This window comes from Nerophis lumbriciformis, linkage group LG20 (genome assembly GCF_033978685.3).
Source record: "Nerophis lumbriciformis linkage group LG20, RoL_Nlum_v2.1, whole genome shotgun sequence".
NCBI classification, from domain to species: domain Eukaryota; kingdom Metazoa; phylum Chordata; class Actinopteri; order Syngnathiformes; family Syngnathidae; genus Nerophis; species Nerophis lumbriciformis.
In genome coordinates, this window is record NC_084567.2 from 36,627,176 (window position 1) to 36,644,917 (window position 17,742).

The window sequence follows — 17,742 nt, forward strand, 5'->3', positions numbered from 1 at the left end:
ATATATATATATATATATATATATATATATATATATATTAAGGCTGCATGCGCATAGCATAGTTCCAACGAATCGATGACTAAATTAATCGCCAACTATTTTCATAATCGATTTTAATCGATTAGTTGTTGCAGCCCTAATGTGTGTATATATATATATATATATATATATATATATATATATATATATATTAAGGCTGCATGCGCATAGCATAGTTCCAACGAATCGATGACTAAATTAATCGCCAACTATTTTTATAATTGATTTTAATCGATTAGTTGTTGCAGCCCTAATGTATATATATATATATATATATATACATATATATTAAGGCTGCAACAAAAAGTAGCCTCTGCGCATGCGCAAAGCATAGTTCCAACGAATCGATGACTAAATTAATCGCCAACTATTTATATAATCGATTTTAATCGATTAGTTGTTGCAGCCCCAATATATATATATATATTTATATTAAGGCTGCAACAAAAAGTAGCCTCTGCGCATGTGCATAGCATAGTTCCAACAACTCGATGACTAAATTAATCGCTAACTATTTTTAGAATCGATTTTAATCGATTATTTGTTGCAGCCGTAATATATATATATATATATGTATATATATATATATATTAAGGCTGCAACAAAAAGTAGCCTCTGCGCATGCGCATAGCATAGTTCCAACGAATCGATGACTAAATTAATCGCCAACTATTTTTATAATCGACTTTTTTTTTTTTTTAAATAAACCTTTATTTATAAACTGCAACATTTACAAACAGCTGAGAAACAATAATCAAAATAAGTATGGTGCCAGTATGCTGTTTATTTCCCAATAAAATACTGGAAAGGATAGAAATGTAGTTTGTCTCTTTTATCCGATTAATCGAAGTAATAATCGACAGATTAATCGATGATCAAATTAGTTGTAGCCCTAATATATATATATATATATATATATATATATATATATATATATATATATATATATATATATATATATCCCAGCGGGCCTTTTGAATATCCCCCTAATTCTGAGGTCTCAAGGTTGGCAAGTATGGACACCACATGGCCCCAGAACTAAACTTTAGACACCCCTGCAATTATGCAATGGAATCTATTTAATGTAAAGTGCAAAATGCATGCTTTTTATTTATTATTTTTAGCATGTTTCCCCCCTAAATGGCATCTCACCGTTGCAGGAGTTCACGCAAAGGCTTCTTTTCTCTGCACGGCGTCGCTGCTCCGCGCCGCGCGATAGTGGGAGTACCCCCTGCGTGGGTCCCTTCAGCAGTGCAGCTCCAGCAGTAGTTGGACTTGTGCAGCCAGCACGCGAGGAGCGCAGCAGCGGAGCGAGAAACATTCTCTTATTGAGACTATTAAACATCGACCTGTCACTTTTTCAACCGTTTTAAAGGCGACCGGAAGAGGAGCGCGGAGGGCAACGGCCGACGTTAACCCGGTCCAGGTGTCCTCGAACCGCCTGCGGAAAACTCCCAAACGTGGTCATCTCAAGCGGGCATGAGCTAACCCACCGGTCCGATATGGAAACCAAACCGTTCTTGTCATTGGGTGAGTTTCAATTATTATTATTATTACAGTTTTAATCCGCCATTGCGTGTTGTTGTTTTTTTTAACAGGCGGGCGAGCTCAGTCTTTTCGCTCTTTCTGACAGCGAGTTGTCAAACACGCCAATCTTAAAACCGAAAAAATTACATATTATCATCTTAATGTGCGTTGTATCTTACCGTGGGGCAAAAAAATAAAAAATTAAAAACACATGTAGTCGCTCTCCAACGCTGCTCTTTGAGGAGATGACACTCCGCTTTGAGTGACATCTCACTCGGCTCGTGCGCGCGCTTTTCGCGTGCGCGACTTTCTTTTAAGTTTTCCACACAAATATATATATATTTTTTTTATATCTATGACACAATTACACACAGTTCGGTCAGAGAGTGATCTAGTACTCTGAAAACTAATTAAACTTAGTCAATGAAGAGAGCCTTTATTTATTTATGTATTTTTTTTATTTTTTTTATTTTTTTATTAATCAATCCAACAAAATGATACAATAATAATACAATTCCAATTCCAAAACCAGCAACATTCAGAATATCAACAGAGCAGTTGAGGGGACACACAAACATGACACAAAACAATCCAAAGGTAGTCAAACAAAAATGAATAACATCTAGGGCAGCAACTAATTTAATAATCGATTAATATGTCGATTATTACTTCGATTAATCGATTAATAATCGGATTAAAAAAGACAAACTACATTTCTATCATTTCCAGTATTTTATTGGGGGGAAAAAAGCCACCATACTGGCACCATACTTATTTTGATTATTGTTTCTCAGCTGTTTGTAAATGTTGCAGTTTATAATTAAAGGTTTATAAAAAAATAAAAAATAAAAATAATAATAATAAAAAGTAGCCTCTGCGCATGCGCATAGCATAGATCCAACGAATCAATGACTAAATTAATCGCCAACTATTTGTATAATCGATTTTAATTCATGTGTGATTTTAATTATAATAATCACGTATTCTTCTGTTGTTTGATACATTACATTAGTTTTGGATGATACCACAATTTTAATCGATTTTTAATCGATTTAATCGATTAGTTGTTGCAGCCCTAATATCAAGAACAGTATCAATATTGATAGGAATTCCAACATAGCAGTGATTAGAAATCCCTGATTGACATTATCATCACAGCCATTTATAAAAAAAACAACAACAAAAAAAAACAATAGTGTGACAGTGGCTTACACTTGCATCACATCTCATAAGCTTGGCAATTGTGTCCAATATTTTCCACAAAGATAAAATAAGTCATATTTTAGGTTAATTTAAAAGTTACAACAAATGTAGACAATTGATCCCATATTCCAATACATGACTCATTGTTATCTAAACTAAATGCAGTTTTTTCTACTGATATCATCTCCATAGCTTGTGTATACCAGTCAGTATGAGTTGGACTATCAACATCCATTCATTGTTGTAGTATTACCCTTTTTGTTATGATGCATATTGACATTATATTTTGTGTGTCTTAATGTAAGAAAGTAAAAAAAAACACATGTACAATGCTGCTCTTTGAGGACATGACACTCCGCTTTGAGTGACATCTCACTCGGCTTGTGCGCGCGCGGTTCTCTTTTAAGTTTTCCACAAATATCGTATTTTCATGTCTATGATAAAATTACACGCAGTTCGGTCAGAGTGATCTACTATGCTGAAAACTAATTAAATTTACTCAATGAAGAGAGCCTTTATTGATTTGTTTAGTTCAACCAACATTGAGGTAGCGTAACTCAACTTTTGGGTTAAACGTTGGGTTAAAATAACTCAAATAATGGGCTCGTCCTTTTTTGAACCAGCAGTTGGGTTAAAATTGGGTTATTTTTTTAAACCCAGCATTTTTTAGTGTGCACCTGTGAAGTGAAAACCATTTCACCTCTTGTGTGCAAAGTAGTAATCAGAGCAATTTTGAAGAAACTAGAGTACAAAACATGTTTTCAGTTATTTCACCTTTTTTTGTTAAGTACATAATGTCATGTCTTGTGATCATGTTTTGTTTAGTTATGTTCTGTTTGGTTAAAACTCCATAGTTTCTGTTTTTTCACTCCCTTGTTTTGTCACCATTAGTTTTCACCTGTCATGTGTTCGGACTCACGCACCTGTCACTAATTAGGTCTTTATTATTTAAGCCGGTAGTTGACAGGTAGTCGACCTGGCGACATTACCCGTTACTCCAATGATTACGCGTTCCATGCCATAGTTCAATGCTAGACCAAGTAAGTTTTTGTTTATTCGTGTCACAGTGTTTTTTTGTTTCATGCCCATAGTTTACGCCTTTGTGGTAGTTTGTTGTTCCTTAGCCAAGTTTGTGTCTCCGCCTTGTGCGCGCCTTTTGTTTGCACTTTTATAGTATAATTAAAACATGTATTTACCTTCACGCCATGTCCGGTCCAGTTGATTTGCACCACGGGAAAACAATCCACGCAGTAATTTGCGTCATCATAGTCCACGTCGTGACACATAACTGCACATGTGTTCATTCTACAATGTAAATAGTCATGAAATTAAAGGAATACGCATTGAATGAGGTGTGTCCAAACTTATGGCCTGTACTGTTATATATGTATATATATGCATATATATATGTATAAATGCGTATATATATAACTGCGTGAGCAAATTGTCCAACAGTTTAAGTACAACATTTCTCAACGAGCTATTGCAAAGAAATTTAGCACACCTCTGAAACCTAATTAAACTTACTCAATGAAGAGAGCCTTTATTGATTTGTTTATTTACGTAACTCCAAAGCGTTTTGTGCACAATGTGCCATAAATCATGTTTTTGCTTTGTTTTTTCCACGTGACTTTGGTTATTGCTAGAATTCTGTTTATCTATTTATGTGGTAATTATCTCATCAAAGTTGTGTGTATTTCATTGAACATATTATAAGTGGCATTTAGAAAAGAGTTTCTGCAAGAGAATATTGACTGGTATTAAAAGACTTTGTTCTGTGCATGTGCTCTAATATCACAGGTTCTTTGTGAATAACATCTTTGATGATCAGAAAGAAACAGTACTTTCATCATACTTTTTGAATTAGGAGGGTGTTGAACCTCCAGGAAAATTAGCTTGTGAAAAATATGAATGGTCTGTCATTATCAATCAATCAGTCAATGTTTATTTATATAGCCCTAAATAACAAGTGTCTCAAGGTATTAAATAAGCTCTGTTTCTTCATACTTCGCCGACATGTTGAATGTTGTATATGTGATGTTTCTTAATAACTTATTAAAAGTGTGTCATAAACAAAGACAGTACAGGCCAAATGTTCTCCTCATTCAATGCGTGTTCTTTATTTTCATGACTATTTACATTGCAGATTGTCACTGAAGGCATCGAAACTATGAATGAACACATGTGGAGTTATGTACTTAACGAAAAAAGGTGAAATAACTGAAAACTTGTTTTATATTCTAGTTTCTTCAAAATGCTCTGATTACTGCTTTGCACACCCTTGGCATTCTCTCGATGAGCTTCAAAAAATGCTGGGTTATTTTGATAACCCAATTTATGAGTTGCGAGTGTTTGGTTAAATTTTGGAGTTATTTTTATGAAGAGCAATCCATTTTTTTGGGTTATAAGGGTATTATTTTAACTACATTTCTGGATTTTCAAAATGATCAAACATTTATTGGTTGTTTTTCAATGAGTAACACATTTTTGGGTAAAGGGCTTTTTTTTAAATTAAAAAGTAACTTTTCTCTTGAAGGGACTTTTATGAAGGATTAATCTCATTAAGATTATTTACAATCACACATCTTATGTACATGCAAATATATGAGCATGCTGTATAGGACTACTATACTGAAAAATGTCACTCATATCTTGCTTTTGAGTATATTTTAATGGAATAAAAATATTTTTTTATCAGTAGAATAGAATAGAGTTTTATTGTCATTATTACAGTGAACAGGTTCAAAGAACAACGTAATTGGAGCAGATCCCCTAAGGTGCATACACAATAATTTAGTAATATAAATAGTAAAAAAAGATAAAAAAGAAGATATGTATCTATATATATATATATGTATATTTTCACACACATGCACATATCCATACATATGCATATATATACATATAACATTATTGCACATTATAGTCGGAAAAAAATAAAAAGACATGACACATGAGGACATGAAGGACACATTGTGCTCACTCAGTGCCTGTTTAATGCTACTATGGCTCTTGGGTAAAAACTGTTTTTTAATCTATTTTTGTCCGCTTTTAGCACTCTATAGCGTCTGCCCGAGGGTAGCAGTTGTAAGTGGCAGTTGGGAAGGAGTAGGACAAACCAGCAGAAAAATTTATAATTGTTAACCAACTATTGGGTCAAGAAACGCTAAATTGCGCAACCCAATAGTTGGGTTGGGAATAACCCCACATTGTCGTGAGCTTAACTCAGCTTTCGTGTTAAATAAATTCAACCCAAAAGTTGAGTTATGCTAACTCCATGTTGGTTGAGTCCATAACCCAACTGAATAATTCAACGCAAAAGTTGGGTTGAAAAAAAATTAACCCAAAATGTGAGTTAAAATAACTCAAATAATGGGCTCGTCCTTTTTTGAACCAGCAGTTGGGTTAAAAATTGGGTTATTTTTTTAACCCAGCATTTTTTTAGTGTGCACCTGTGAAGTGAAAACCATTTCAGGTGACTGCCTCTTGAAGGTCATCGAGAGAATGCCGAGAGTGTGCAAAGCCATACTTGCCAACCCTCCCGGATTTTCCGGGAGACTCCCGAAATTCAGCGCCTCCCCCGAAAACCTCCCGGGACAAATTTTCTCCCGAAAATCTCCCGAAATTCAGGCGGAGCTGGAGGCCACGCCCCCTCCAGCTCCATGCGGACTTGAGTGACGTGTTGACAGCCTGTTCACACGTCCGCTTTCCCACAATATAAACAGCTAATGATCGAGGGCGAGTTCTTGGTTTCTTATGTGGGTTTATTGTTAGGCAGTTTCATTAACGTCCTCCCAGCGCGGTAACAACACACAACAACAGCAGTCAAGTTTTCGTCTACCGTAAAGCAGTTCGTCTGCCGTAAACAGCAATGTTGTGACACTTTTAAACAGGACAATACTGCCATCTACTGTACATGCATATGTGACCCACCCATAATGTGTCACATTTTTGTGTTGATTTATTTATTTTATTTTGTGGTTTGAATTCATTTTTGGAGCTGTCATTACACATTTATCAGTATTCACATTGGTCAGTAGGGGGCAGTAGGGCGTTTCTTCCCAATTGAATGCTATCACCTGCAGACCGGAAGTGTCTTGTCATTCTGATGAGCGCGACCAGTCTTTGAACAATTGAAACGTCCTGTGTGCTTTTTCCTCCTGTATAACAGGTTAGTTTTGGTGAATCAACTCACTGAATAATATCCATGTGATCTTTATAAGTTTAAGTACACATTCTGATGGTGGAGCCTAACTCTAAAGTGTTTGTGAGTTGTAGTTTGTATTTGTGAATGAATCCAGTGCACAGCTGCAGTAATCAATACAAAAAGGCGACGTGAGTGCGCAATGTTTATATAGGAACTGCTGATCCTAATTCAGTCTCCCAAATTAGAGCTCCCGTTTTCTTATTGATTTTATAATGTATATTTGTATAATGTGTGTGTTCTGAAATAGTGACAGAGAGTGGGGCGGTATAGCTCGGTTGGTAGAGCGGCCGTGCCAGCAACTTGAGGGTTGCAGGTTCGATCCCCGCTTCCGCCATCCTAGTCACTGCCGTTGTGTCCTTGGGCAAGACACTTTACCCACCTGCTCCCAGTGCCACCCACACTGGTTTAAATGTAACTTAGATATTGGGTTTCACAATGTAAAGCGCTTTGAGTCACTTGAGAAAAAGCGCTATATAAATGTAATTCACTTCACTTCACTTCACTAGAACAAGGATGGACAATTCAACCCTTAACTCAACAATGAGTAGATGAGTGTTATGTGTGTGTATATGTGTAAATAAATGAACACTGAAATTCAAGTATTTCTTTTATTTATATATGTATATATATATATATATTATATATGTAATAAAATATATATATATATAGCTAGAATTCACTGAAAGTCAAGTATTTCTTATATATATATATATATATATATATATATATATATCTTAAGCACGCCCCCAACCCCGCCCCCCGCCCCACCCCCGACCACGCCCCCACCTCCCGAAATCGGAGGTCTCAAGGTTGGCAAGTATGTGCAAAGCGGTAATCAGAGCAAAGGGTGGCTATTTTGAAGAAACTAGAATATAAAACGTGTTTTCAGTTATTTCACCTTTTTTTTTGTTGAGTACATAACCCCACATGTGTTCATTCATAGTTTTGATGCCTTCAGTGACAATCTACAATGTAAATAGTCATGAGAATAAATAAAACGCATTGAATGAGAAGGTGTGTCCAAACTATATCATACCATATCGACTTCTACAGCTATTTTGTTTAAACGACTCCTTTGTATGTCCCACCTGCATGCATTGCATTCTAGATCATTATAGCTGCATGCTACTGCAAAGTTTGCCAACGCGACCTTTGTCTGCTTGTGCAGGCGGTGCATCAGATCACTGTTGTCGGCCAAACTTGTTATTTTGTCTGTTGCGTCGCATTACACTCTGACATGTATCACCAGACGCTTGTTTGCGTCGAGGACAAACTTGACCTTCTTCTGATACAGTTTGTGGACACCGTGTGCCCGAATCCACCCCCAAGTTCATTATTGCAGGTGTCCACATCAACTTTATCTTGAACATTCTTTTTTTCCCAAATTGTCTAGCTGCTGTTTACGCTTGTTTAGCATTTATTTAGTTGATGTACAGTCGTGGTCAAAAGTTTACATACACTTGTAAAGAACATAATGTCATGGCTGGCTTGAGTTTCCTTTCATTTCTACAACTCTTATTTTTTTGTGATAGAGTGATTGGAGCACATACTTGTTGGTCACAAAAAAACATTCATGAAGTTTGGTTCTTTTATGCATTTATTGTGGGTTCAAATGTGCTGGGTCAAAAGTATACATGCAGCAATGTTAATATTTGCCTTCATGTGGGCAAGTTTCACTGCAATAAGGCACTTTTGGTAGCCATCCACAAGCTTCTGCTTGAATTTTTGACCACTCCTCTTGACAAAATTGGAGCAGTTCAGCTAAATGTGTTGGTTTTCTGACATGGACTTGTTTTTAATATTATTTTTAATATTATTTTTAACATTGTTGTGCAGCATTTTGGAAACATTTTTTGTTGTTTGAATGTGCTATATAAATAAAGTGGATTGGATTAAATCAGGTTAGAATGAAGGTTTTGTCATGACGTGGAGTTTTTCGCAGCTTACTGCGAGGATTGTTCTCCCGGGATGCAATCGGACTTTTCCGGACAAAAGTAGCAGGTAGGAACATTTTTAATTATTCTCTAAAACTCAACAAAGTACAAAAAAACTGAAAACAACCCGGAGGCAAGCGTGCCTATCGCACGCGGAAGCGAAGGCAAAAACGTAGGACATGAAACATGAAACTAAAGACATGAAACCCGCACTAAACTGTGACATGAAACAAATACTAAACTATGGAAAGGAGCAACATGAACTGTGGCATCGCATGACTCAAGCGTGAAAACTGTGGCATGAAAGGAGCAATGTCGCCAGGCCGACTGACCGGCAAAGGTGGTTTAAATAGTCTCTTGATTAGAACCAGGTGAGCGTCCGAACACCAGCGGCAGGTGAAACATCATATGCCACCATGGCAACCAAAACAAACAAGAGTGCGCCAACAGGAACTAAAAGAGTCCAAAACTAACAAAGAATAACAAAAACATAATCCAGACCACAGATCATGACATGTTTTAGAATGGCCTTCCCCAAAAAAAACCATTCATGAAGTTTGGTTCTTTTATGAATTTATTATGGGTCTACTGAAAATGTGAGGGTCAAAAGTATACATATAGCAATGTTAATATTTGCTTACATGTCCCTTGGCAAGTTTACCTGCAATAAGGCGCTTTTGGTAGCCATCCACAAGCTTCTGCTTGAATTTTTGACCACTCCTCTTGACAAAATTGGTGCAGTTCAGCTAAATGTGTTGGTTTTCTGACATGGACTTGTTTCTTCAGCATTGTCCACACGTTTAAGTCAGGACTTTGGGAAGGCCATTCGAAAACCTTAATTCTAGCCTGATTTAGCCGTTTCTTTACCACTTTTGACGTGTGTTTGGGGTCATTGTCCTGTTGGAACGCCCAACTGCGCCCAGGACCCAACCTACGGGCGGATGATTTTAGGTTGTCCTGAAGAATTTGGAGGTAATCCTCTTTTTTCATTGGCCCATTTACTTTCTGTAAAGCACCAGTTCCATTGGCAGAAAAACAGGCCAAGAGCATAATACTACCACCACCATGCTTTACGGTAGGTATAGTGTTCCTGGGATTAAAGGCCTCACTTTTTCTCCTCCAAACATATTGCTGGGTATTGTGGCCAAACAGCTCCATTTTTGTTTAATCTGACCACAGAACTTTCCTCCAGAAGGTCTTATCTTTGTCCATGTGACGTCAGGTTTTAGTATTGCCTTCCCAAAGTCCTGACTTTGGACAATGCTGAAGAAACAAGTCCATGTCAGAAAACCAACAAATTTAGCAGAACTGCACCATTTTTGTCAAGAATAGTGGTCAAAAATTCAAGCAGAAGCTTGTGGATGGCTACCAAAAGCGCCTTATTGCAGTGAAACTTGCCAAGGGACATGTAAGCATGTATGTATACTTTTGACCCAGCACATTTGCTCACATTTTCAGTAGATCCATAATAAATTCATAAAAGAACCAAACTTCATGAATGCTTTTTGTGACCAACAAGTATGTGCTCCAATCACTCTATCAAAAAAAAAAAAGAGTTGTAGAAATGATTGGAAACAGCTATGACATTATGTTCTTTACAAGTGTATGTCAACTTGTGATCGCGACTATATACTATAATTATTATTAGTGCGGTGGAACACTTTTCCACTGGAGATGGATTTCATGTTGTCCCTGGAGCTGCAACACATGCCGCATCAGCAGCTTCTTCCTATGGCGCTAATCTGCCGCTCCTTAAATCGCCATTTCTATTTAAACTTGCTCCATTAAAAGATCCACTCAGTAGGTCTGATTGTTAATTGGCCACTTCAAGGACGCCGCTATCTTCTATGTCCTTGAGCGTATTGATTAGTCGCTCATTTAGTCTGATTATCTGTCACACAGCATTAGGGATTCCGAGACACAACTCTTTGAAATGTCAGTTTTACAGCTATGGATCAGTTGTTGGCGTAATAGCGACATCTACCCAGAGCTATTTGTGCGATACGTTTGTATGTCGATTATCTTCTTTTCCATGTGCCATACATATTTGACTTTAAGCTGTAAAGCAGGAACAAATGACATTTATAGGAGAGTGTGTCCTTTTTCAGACTCAGAATCAGAAATACTTTATTAATCCCCGAGGGGAAATTGAGATTTTCAGCACAATCCCAATCAAGAGCAGACAGACGATACAGGGAGACAGAACGGGATCGCTGGCGGGTCTGCCGACTTCCGGAAAAAAGTGGGAAAAACCGGTAAACGGAAACATATCTAATTGTTGATATAAATAGTCATATATTAAAAATGGATGGATGGATGTTTACACTGCAAGTAAAATTTGTTTTTTATCAGACTCCAGTGTAAACACGCACAGTGTGGCCCCAATGTGGCCTCTACGTCACTTGCATGTGCACTTCGATAAAGTGAAAACAAAGGAAGTTGACCGGGAGGAAGTCGCTACTAATAAAAAACAAATAAAAGCTACAACAACTTAAAAATGTGGTTTTTTTTATTAGGAAGTAAATAGGAAGTCAATTAGCTCTGTGATGCTCAGATTTGGGGGAACACCAGGGCATATCCTCACACAGACACACTGACCCTTCTCCCAAAACCAATGAAGTTCATTGTCTCTGACGAGTGTATTTGGGATCTGCAAAAGTCCTGAAAATGCGCGCATGTCCGCCATTGTAGTCCGTGCCGACTCCGTAGTCATAAGCTTCTTCTTTTTATGTGGCATTCATCTTCTGCTGTTGTGGAAATGTCTTATATCTATATGTTTGATTGACAGACAAGCTGTGTGTCTGGTTCCTGATTCATTACCCCATTACCTATTTTTACCTGCTAATGACGGCTTGGGCCAGAAAAATCTAATTCCTTTATTATTAGCTCTGTGATGCTCAGATTTGGGGGAACACCAGTAGGGATGATGTTCGAAAAACGGTTCTCCCGATTGTTCGATAAGAAAAGAACCGATTCCATGGATTCTAATCCATTTTTGAGAAACGGTTCCCGCTATCGAAGCCACTATGGTAAACAAAAAGATTTGGTTCTTTATTCGAATCCCGTACCACAGGAAATGTCCTGTGGCCAGAAATATCTAATTCCCTTTTTATTATCTGTGATGCTCAGATTTGGGGGAACACCAGGGCATATCCTCACACAGACACACTGACCCTTCTCCCAGAACCAATGAAGTTCATTGTCTCTGATGAGTGTATTTGGGATCTGCAAAAGTCCTGAAAATGCGCGCATGTCCGCCATTGTAGTCCGTGCCGACTCCGTAGTCATAAGCTTCTTCTTTTTATGTGGCATTCATCTTCTACTGTTGTGGAAATGTATTATATCTCAATCTTTATCAATCAATCTTTATTTATATAGCCCTAAATCACAAGTGTCTCAAAGGGCTGCACAAGCCACAACGACATCCTCGGTACAAAGCCCACATACGGGCAAGGAAAAACTCACCCCAGTGGGACGTCGATGTGAATGACTATGAGAAACCTTGGAGAGGACCGCATATGTGGGTAACCCCCCCCCCTCTAGGGGAGACCGAAAGCAATGGATGTCGAGTGGGTCTGACATAATATTGTGAGAGTCCAGTCCATAGTGGATCCAACATAATAGTAAGAGTCCAGTCCATAGTGGGGCCAGCAGGACACCATCCCGAGCGGAGACGGGTCAGCAGCGTAGAGATGTTCCCAGCCGATGCACAGGCGAGCGGTCCACCCCGGGTCCCGACTCTGGACAGCCAGCACTTCATCCATGGCCACCGGACCTGTGCCCCCCCCCCTCAAGGAAAAGGGGAGCAGAGGAGAAAAGAAAAGAAACGGCAGATCAACTGGTCCAACAGGGGGGCTATTTAAAGGCTAGAGTATACAAATGAGTTTTAAGATGGGACTTAAATGCTTCTACTGAGGTAGCATCTCTAATTGTTACCGGGAGGGCATTCCATAGTACTGGAGCCCGAATAGAAAACGCTCTATAGCCCGCAGACTTTTTTTGGGCTCTGGGAATCACTAATAAGCCGGAGTTCTTTGAACGCAGATTTCTTGCCGGGACATATGGTACAATGCAATCGACAAGATAGGACGGAGCTAGACCGTGTAGTATTTTATACGTAAGTAGTAAAACCTTAAAGTCACATCTTAAGTGCACAGGAAGCCAGTGCAGGTGAGCCAGTATAGGCGTAATATGATCAAACTTTCTTGTTCTTGTCAAAAGTCTAGCAGCCGCATTTTGTACCAACTGTAATTTTTTAATGCTAGACATAGGGAGACCCGAAAATAATACGTTACAGTAGTCGAGACGAGACGTAACGAACGCATGAATAATGATCTCAGCGTCGCTAGTGGATAAAATAGAACGAATTTTAGCGATATTACGGAGATGAAAGAAGGCCGTTTTAGTGACACTCTTAATGTGTGATTCAAAGGAGAGAGTTGGGTCGAAGATAATACCCAGATTCTTTACTGATTCGCCTTGTGTAATTGTTTGGTTGTCAAATGTTAAGGTGGTATTATTAAATAAATGTCGGTGTTTAGCAGGACCGATAATCAGCATTTCCGTTTTCTTGGCGTTGAGTTGCAAGAAGTTAGCGGACATCCAATGTTTAATTTCATTAAGACACGCCTCCAGCTGACTACAATCCGGCGTGTTGGTCAGCTTTAGGGGCATGTAGAGTTGGGTGTCATCAGCATAGCAATGAAAGCTAACACCGTATTTGCGTATGATATCGCCTAGCGGCAGCATGTAAATACTAAAGAGTGCAGGGCCAAGAACCGAACCCTGAGGAACTCCGCACGTTACCTTAACATAGTCAGAGGTCACATTATTATGGGAGACGCATTGCATCCTGTCAGTAAGATAAGAGTTAAACCACGACAAGGCTAAGTCTGACATACCAATACCTCAATCTATATGTTTGATTGACAGACAAGCTGTGTGTCTGGTTCCTGATTCATTACCCCATTACCTATTTTTACCTGCTAATGACGGCTTGGGCCAGAAAAATCTAATTCCTTTAATATTAGCTCTGTGATGCTCAGATTTGGGGGAACACCAGTAGGGATGATGTTTGAAAACCGGTTCTCCCGATTGTTCGATAAGAAAAGAACCAATTCCATGGATTCTAATCCATTTTTAAGAAACGGTTCACGCTATCGAAGCCACTATGGTAAAGAAAAAGATTTGGTTCTTTATTCGAATCCCAGGGAACGAATCCCGTGCCACAGGAAATGTCCTGTGGCCAGAAATATCTAATTCCCTTTTTATTATCTGTGATGCTCAGATTTGGGGGAACACCAGGGCATATCCTCACACAGACACACTGACCCCTCTCCCAGAACCAATGAAGTTTATTGTCTCTGATGAGTGTATTTGGGATCTGCAAAAGTCCTGAAAATGTGCACGCATCCGCCATTGTAGTCTGTGGAGACTCCGTTGTCATAAGCTTCTTCTTTGTATGTGGCATTCATCTTCTACTGTTGTGGAAATGTCTTATATCTATATTTTTGATTGACAGACAAGCTGTGTGTCTGGTTCCTGATTCTTTACCCCATTACCTATTTTTACCTGCTAATGATGGCTTGGGCCAGAAAAATCTAATTCCTTTATTATTAGCTCCGTGATGCTCAGATTCGGGGGAACACCAGTAGGGATGATGTTTGAAAACCGGTTCTCCCGATTGTTCGATAAGAAAAGAACCGATTCCATGGATTCTAATCCATTTTTAAGAAACGGTTCACGCTATCGAAGCCACTATGGTAAAGAAAAAGATTTGGTTCTTTATTCGAATCCCAGGGAACGAATCCCGTGCCACAGGAAATGTCCTGTGGCCAGAAATATCTAATTCCCTTTTTATTATCTGTGATGCTCAGATTTGGGGGAACACCAGGGCATATCCTCACACAGACACACTGACCCCTCTCCCAGAACCAATGAAGTTTATTGTCTCTGATGAGTGTATTTGGGATCTGCAAAAGTCCTGAAAATGTGCACGCATCCGCCATTGTAGTCTGTGGAGACTCCGTTGTCATAAGCTTCTTCTTTGTATGTGGCATTCATCTTCTACTGTTGTGGAAATGTCTTATATCTATATTTTTGATTGACAGACAAGCTGTGTGTCTGGTTCCTGATTCTTTACCCCATTACCTATTTTTACCTGCTAATGATGGCTTGGGCCAGAAAAATCTAATTCCTTTATTATTAGCTCCGTGATGCTCAGATTCGGGGGAACACCAGTAGGGATGATGTTTGAAAACCGGTTCTCCCGATTGTTCGATAAGAAAAGAACCGATTCCATGGATTCGAATCCCTTTTTGAGAAATGGTTCCCGTTATCGAAGCCATTATAGTACAGAAAAAGATTTGGTTTTTTTATTCGAATCCCAGAGAACGAATGCCGTCCCTCAGGAAATGACATAGCTCAGTCATTCGGCGGCAGATACAGAAGCAGCAACAACAATGGACCGGAAAAAACCCTCCAAGACATGGCTTCACTTTACTAAGAAATACGACGAGGAAACAGCTATCTGCAATTATTGCTAGGCGTCGCTTTTTTGTTAAGGGAGAAGTACAACAAACATGTTGAAACATGATCAGGCCGAACATAACCTGAAGTTTAGAGAAACGTGTCGTGTCTTCGACACGTGGAGAAGCAGCGACAGAGATGACGAAGCACGCCCCTCTTCCTCTGCTTCAACCTGCAGTCCCAGTGATAGTGCCAGTGAGTAACTAACGTTAACTGTTGCCGGTTAATTTCCATATCTGCTCACTTGTAGCCTTTAGGCTAAAATAACAGTACCTATTATGTCAACCAGGACTGCAGTAATGTTAGCTAGACTAACGTTACCTAAACATAGTCAGTGGCTAACGGTAACGTTAACGTTAGCCTTTTTGTATCTGTCTGATAACGTTAACGTTATCTTGTAGCGTACACCACTCCAGAGTTTGCAGGTCTGTCTAATAAATAATACAATTGAATGCAGGATTTTCCCTAATAAAGGGGCACTAAAAGTCAATATTTATTTTTATATATATTTTTTTTCTTAAAAAATATAAGTGAATGCTGCCAAAAGTGAGTTTTTGTTAAACCAAGTATTGTGTGTGTTTTCCCATATACAACAACCTATCTGGATTCGTTGAGAGAATCGATAAGGAATCGGTTCGAAAAGAGGATTCGATAATGGCATCGAAATCGATAATTTCTTAACAAACATCATCCCTAAACACCAGGGCATATCCTCACACAGACACACTGACCCCTCTCCCAGAACCAATGAAGTTCATTGTCTCTGATGAGTGTATTTGGGATCTGCATAAGTCCTGAAAATGCGCGCGCGTCCGCCGTTGTAGTCTGTGCCTACTACGTAGTCATAAGCTTCTTCTTTTTTATCTACCTTTTTATGTGGCATTCATCTTCTGCTGTTGTGGAGATTTTATTATATCTATATTTTTGATTGACAGACAAGCTGTGTTTCTGGTTCCTGATTTTTTACCCCTTTACCTATTTTTACCTGCTAATGACGGGTTGAGCCACAAATATCTAATTCCCTTTTTATTATCTGTGATGCTCAGATTTGGGGGAACACCAGGGCATATCCTCACACAGACACACTGACCCCTCTCCCAGAACCAATGAAGTTCATTGTCTCTGATGAGTGTATTTGGGATCTGCAAAAGTCCTGAAAATGCGCACGCATCCGCCATTGTAGTCCGTGGAGACTCCGTTGTCATAAGCTTCTTCTTCTTATGTGGCATTCATCTTCTGCTGTTGTGGAAATGTATTATATCTATATGTTTGATTGACAGACGAGCTGTGTGTCTGATTCCTGATTCTTTACCCCATTACCTATTTTTACCTGCTAATGATGGCTTGGGCCAGAAAAATCTAATTCCTTTATTATTAGCTCTGTGATGCTCAGATTTGGGGGAACACCAGTAGGGATGATGTTCAAAAACCGGTTCTCCCGATTGTTCGATAAGAAAAGAACCGATTCCATGGATTCTAATCCATTTTTGAGAAACGGTTCCCGCTATCAAAGCCACTATGGTAAAGAAAAAGATTTGGTTCTTTATTCGAATCCCGTGCCACAGGAAATGTCCTGTGGCCAGAAATATCTAATTCCCTTTTTATTATCTGTGATGCTCAGATTTGGGCGAACACCAGGGCATATCCTCACACAGACACACTGACCCCTCTGCCAGAACCAATGAAGTTCATTGTCTCTGATGAGTGTATTTGGGATCTGCAAAAGTCCTGAAAATGCGCACGCATCCGCCATTGTAGTCCGTGGAGACTCCGTAGTCATAAGCTTCTTCTTTTTATGTGGCATTCATCTTCTGCTGTTGTGGAATTATATTATATCTATATTTTTGATTGACAGACGAGCTGTGTCTCTGGTTCTTGATTCTTTACCCCATTACCTATTTTTGCCTGCTAATAATGGCTTGGGCCAGAAAAATCTAATTCCTTTATTATTAGCTCTGTGATGCTCAGATTTGGGGGAACACCAGTAGGGATGATGTTCGAAAACCGGTTCTCCCGATTGTTCGATAAGAAAAGAACCGATTCCATGGATTCTAATCCCTTTTTGAGAAACGGTTCCCGCTATCGAAGCCACTATGGTAAAGAAAAAGATTCCTCACACAGACACACTGACCCCTCTCCCAGAACCAATGAAGTTAATTGTCTCTGATGAGTGTATTTGGGATCTGCAAAAGTCCTGAAAATGCGCACGCATCCGCCATTGTAGTCCGTGGAGACTCCGTTGTCATAAGCTTCTTCTTTTTATGTGGCATTCATCTTCTGCTGTTGTGGAAATGTATTATATCT

At 38.9% G+C, this 17,742-nt stretch overlaps 1 protein-coding gene across 2 annotated transcripts in view; it reads left to right on the forward strand.

Moving 5' to 3' along the window:
- The first annotated feature begins 1,313 nt into the window (after nt 1–1,313).
- Nucleotides 1,314–17,742, forward strand: part of rxraa (retinoid X receptor, alpha a) — a 363,104-nt gene continuing 346,675 nt past the window's right edge. For both annotated transcript variants that reach the window (XM_061980862.2, XM_061980863.2), the window contains exon 1: nt 1,314–1,569. In XM_061980862.2, the coding sequence (XP_061836846.2) occupies nt 1,542–1,569 (28 nt within the window). In that variant the 5' untranslated portion in view covers nt 1,314–1,541. The remainder of the gene's footprint in view (nt 1,570–17,742) is intronic.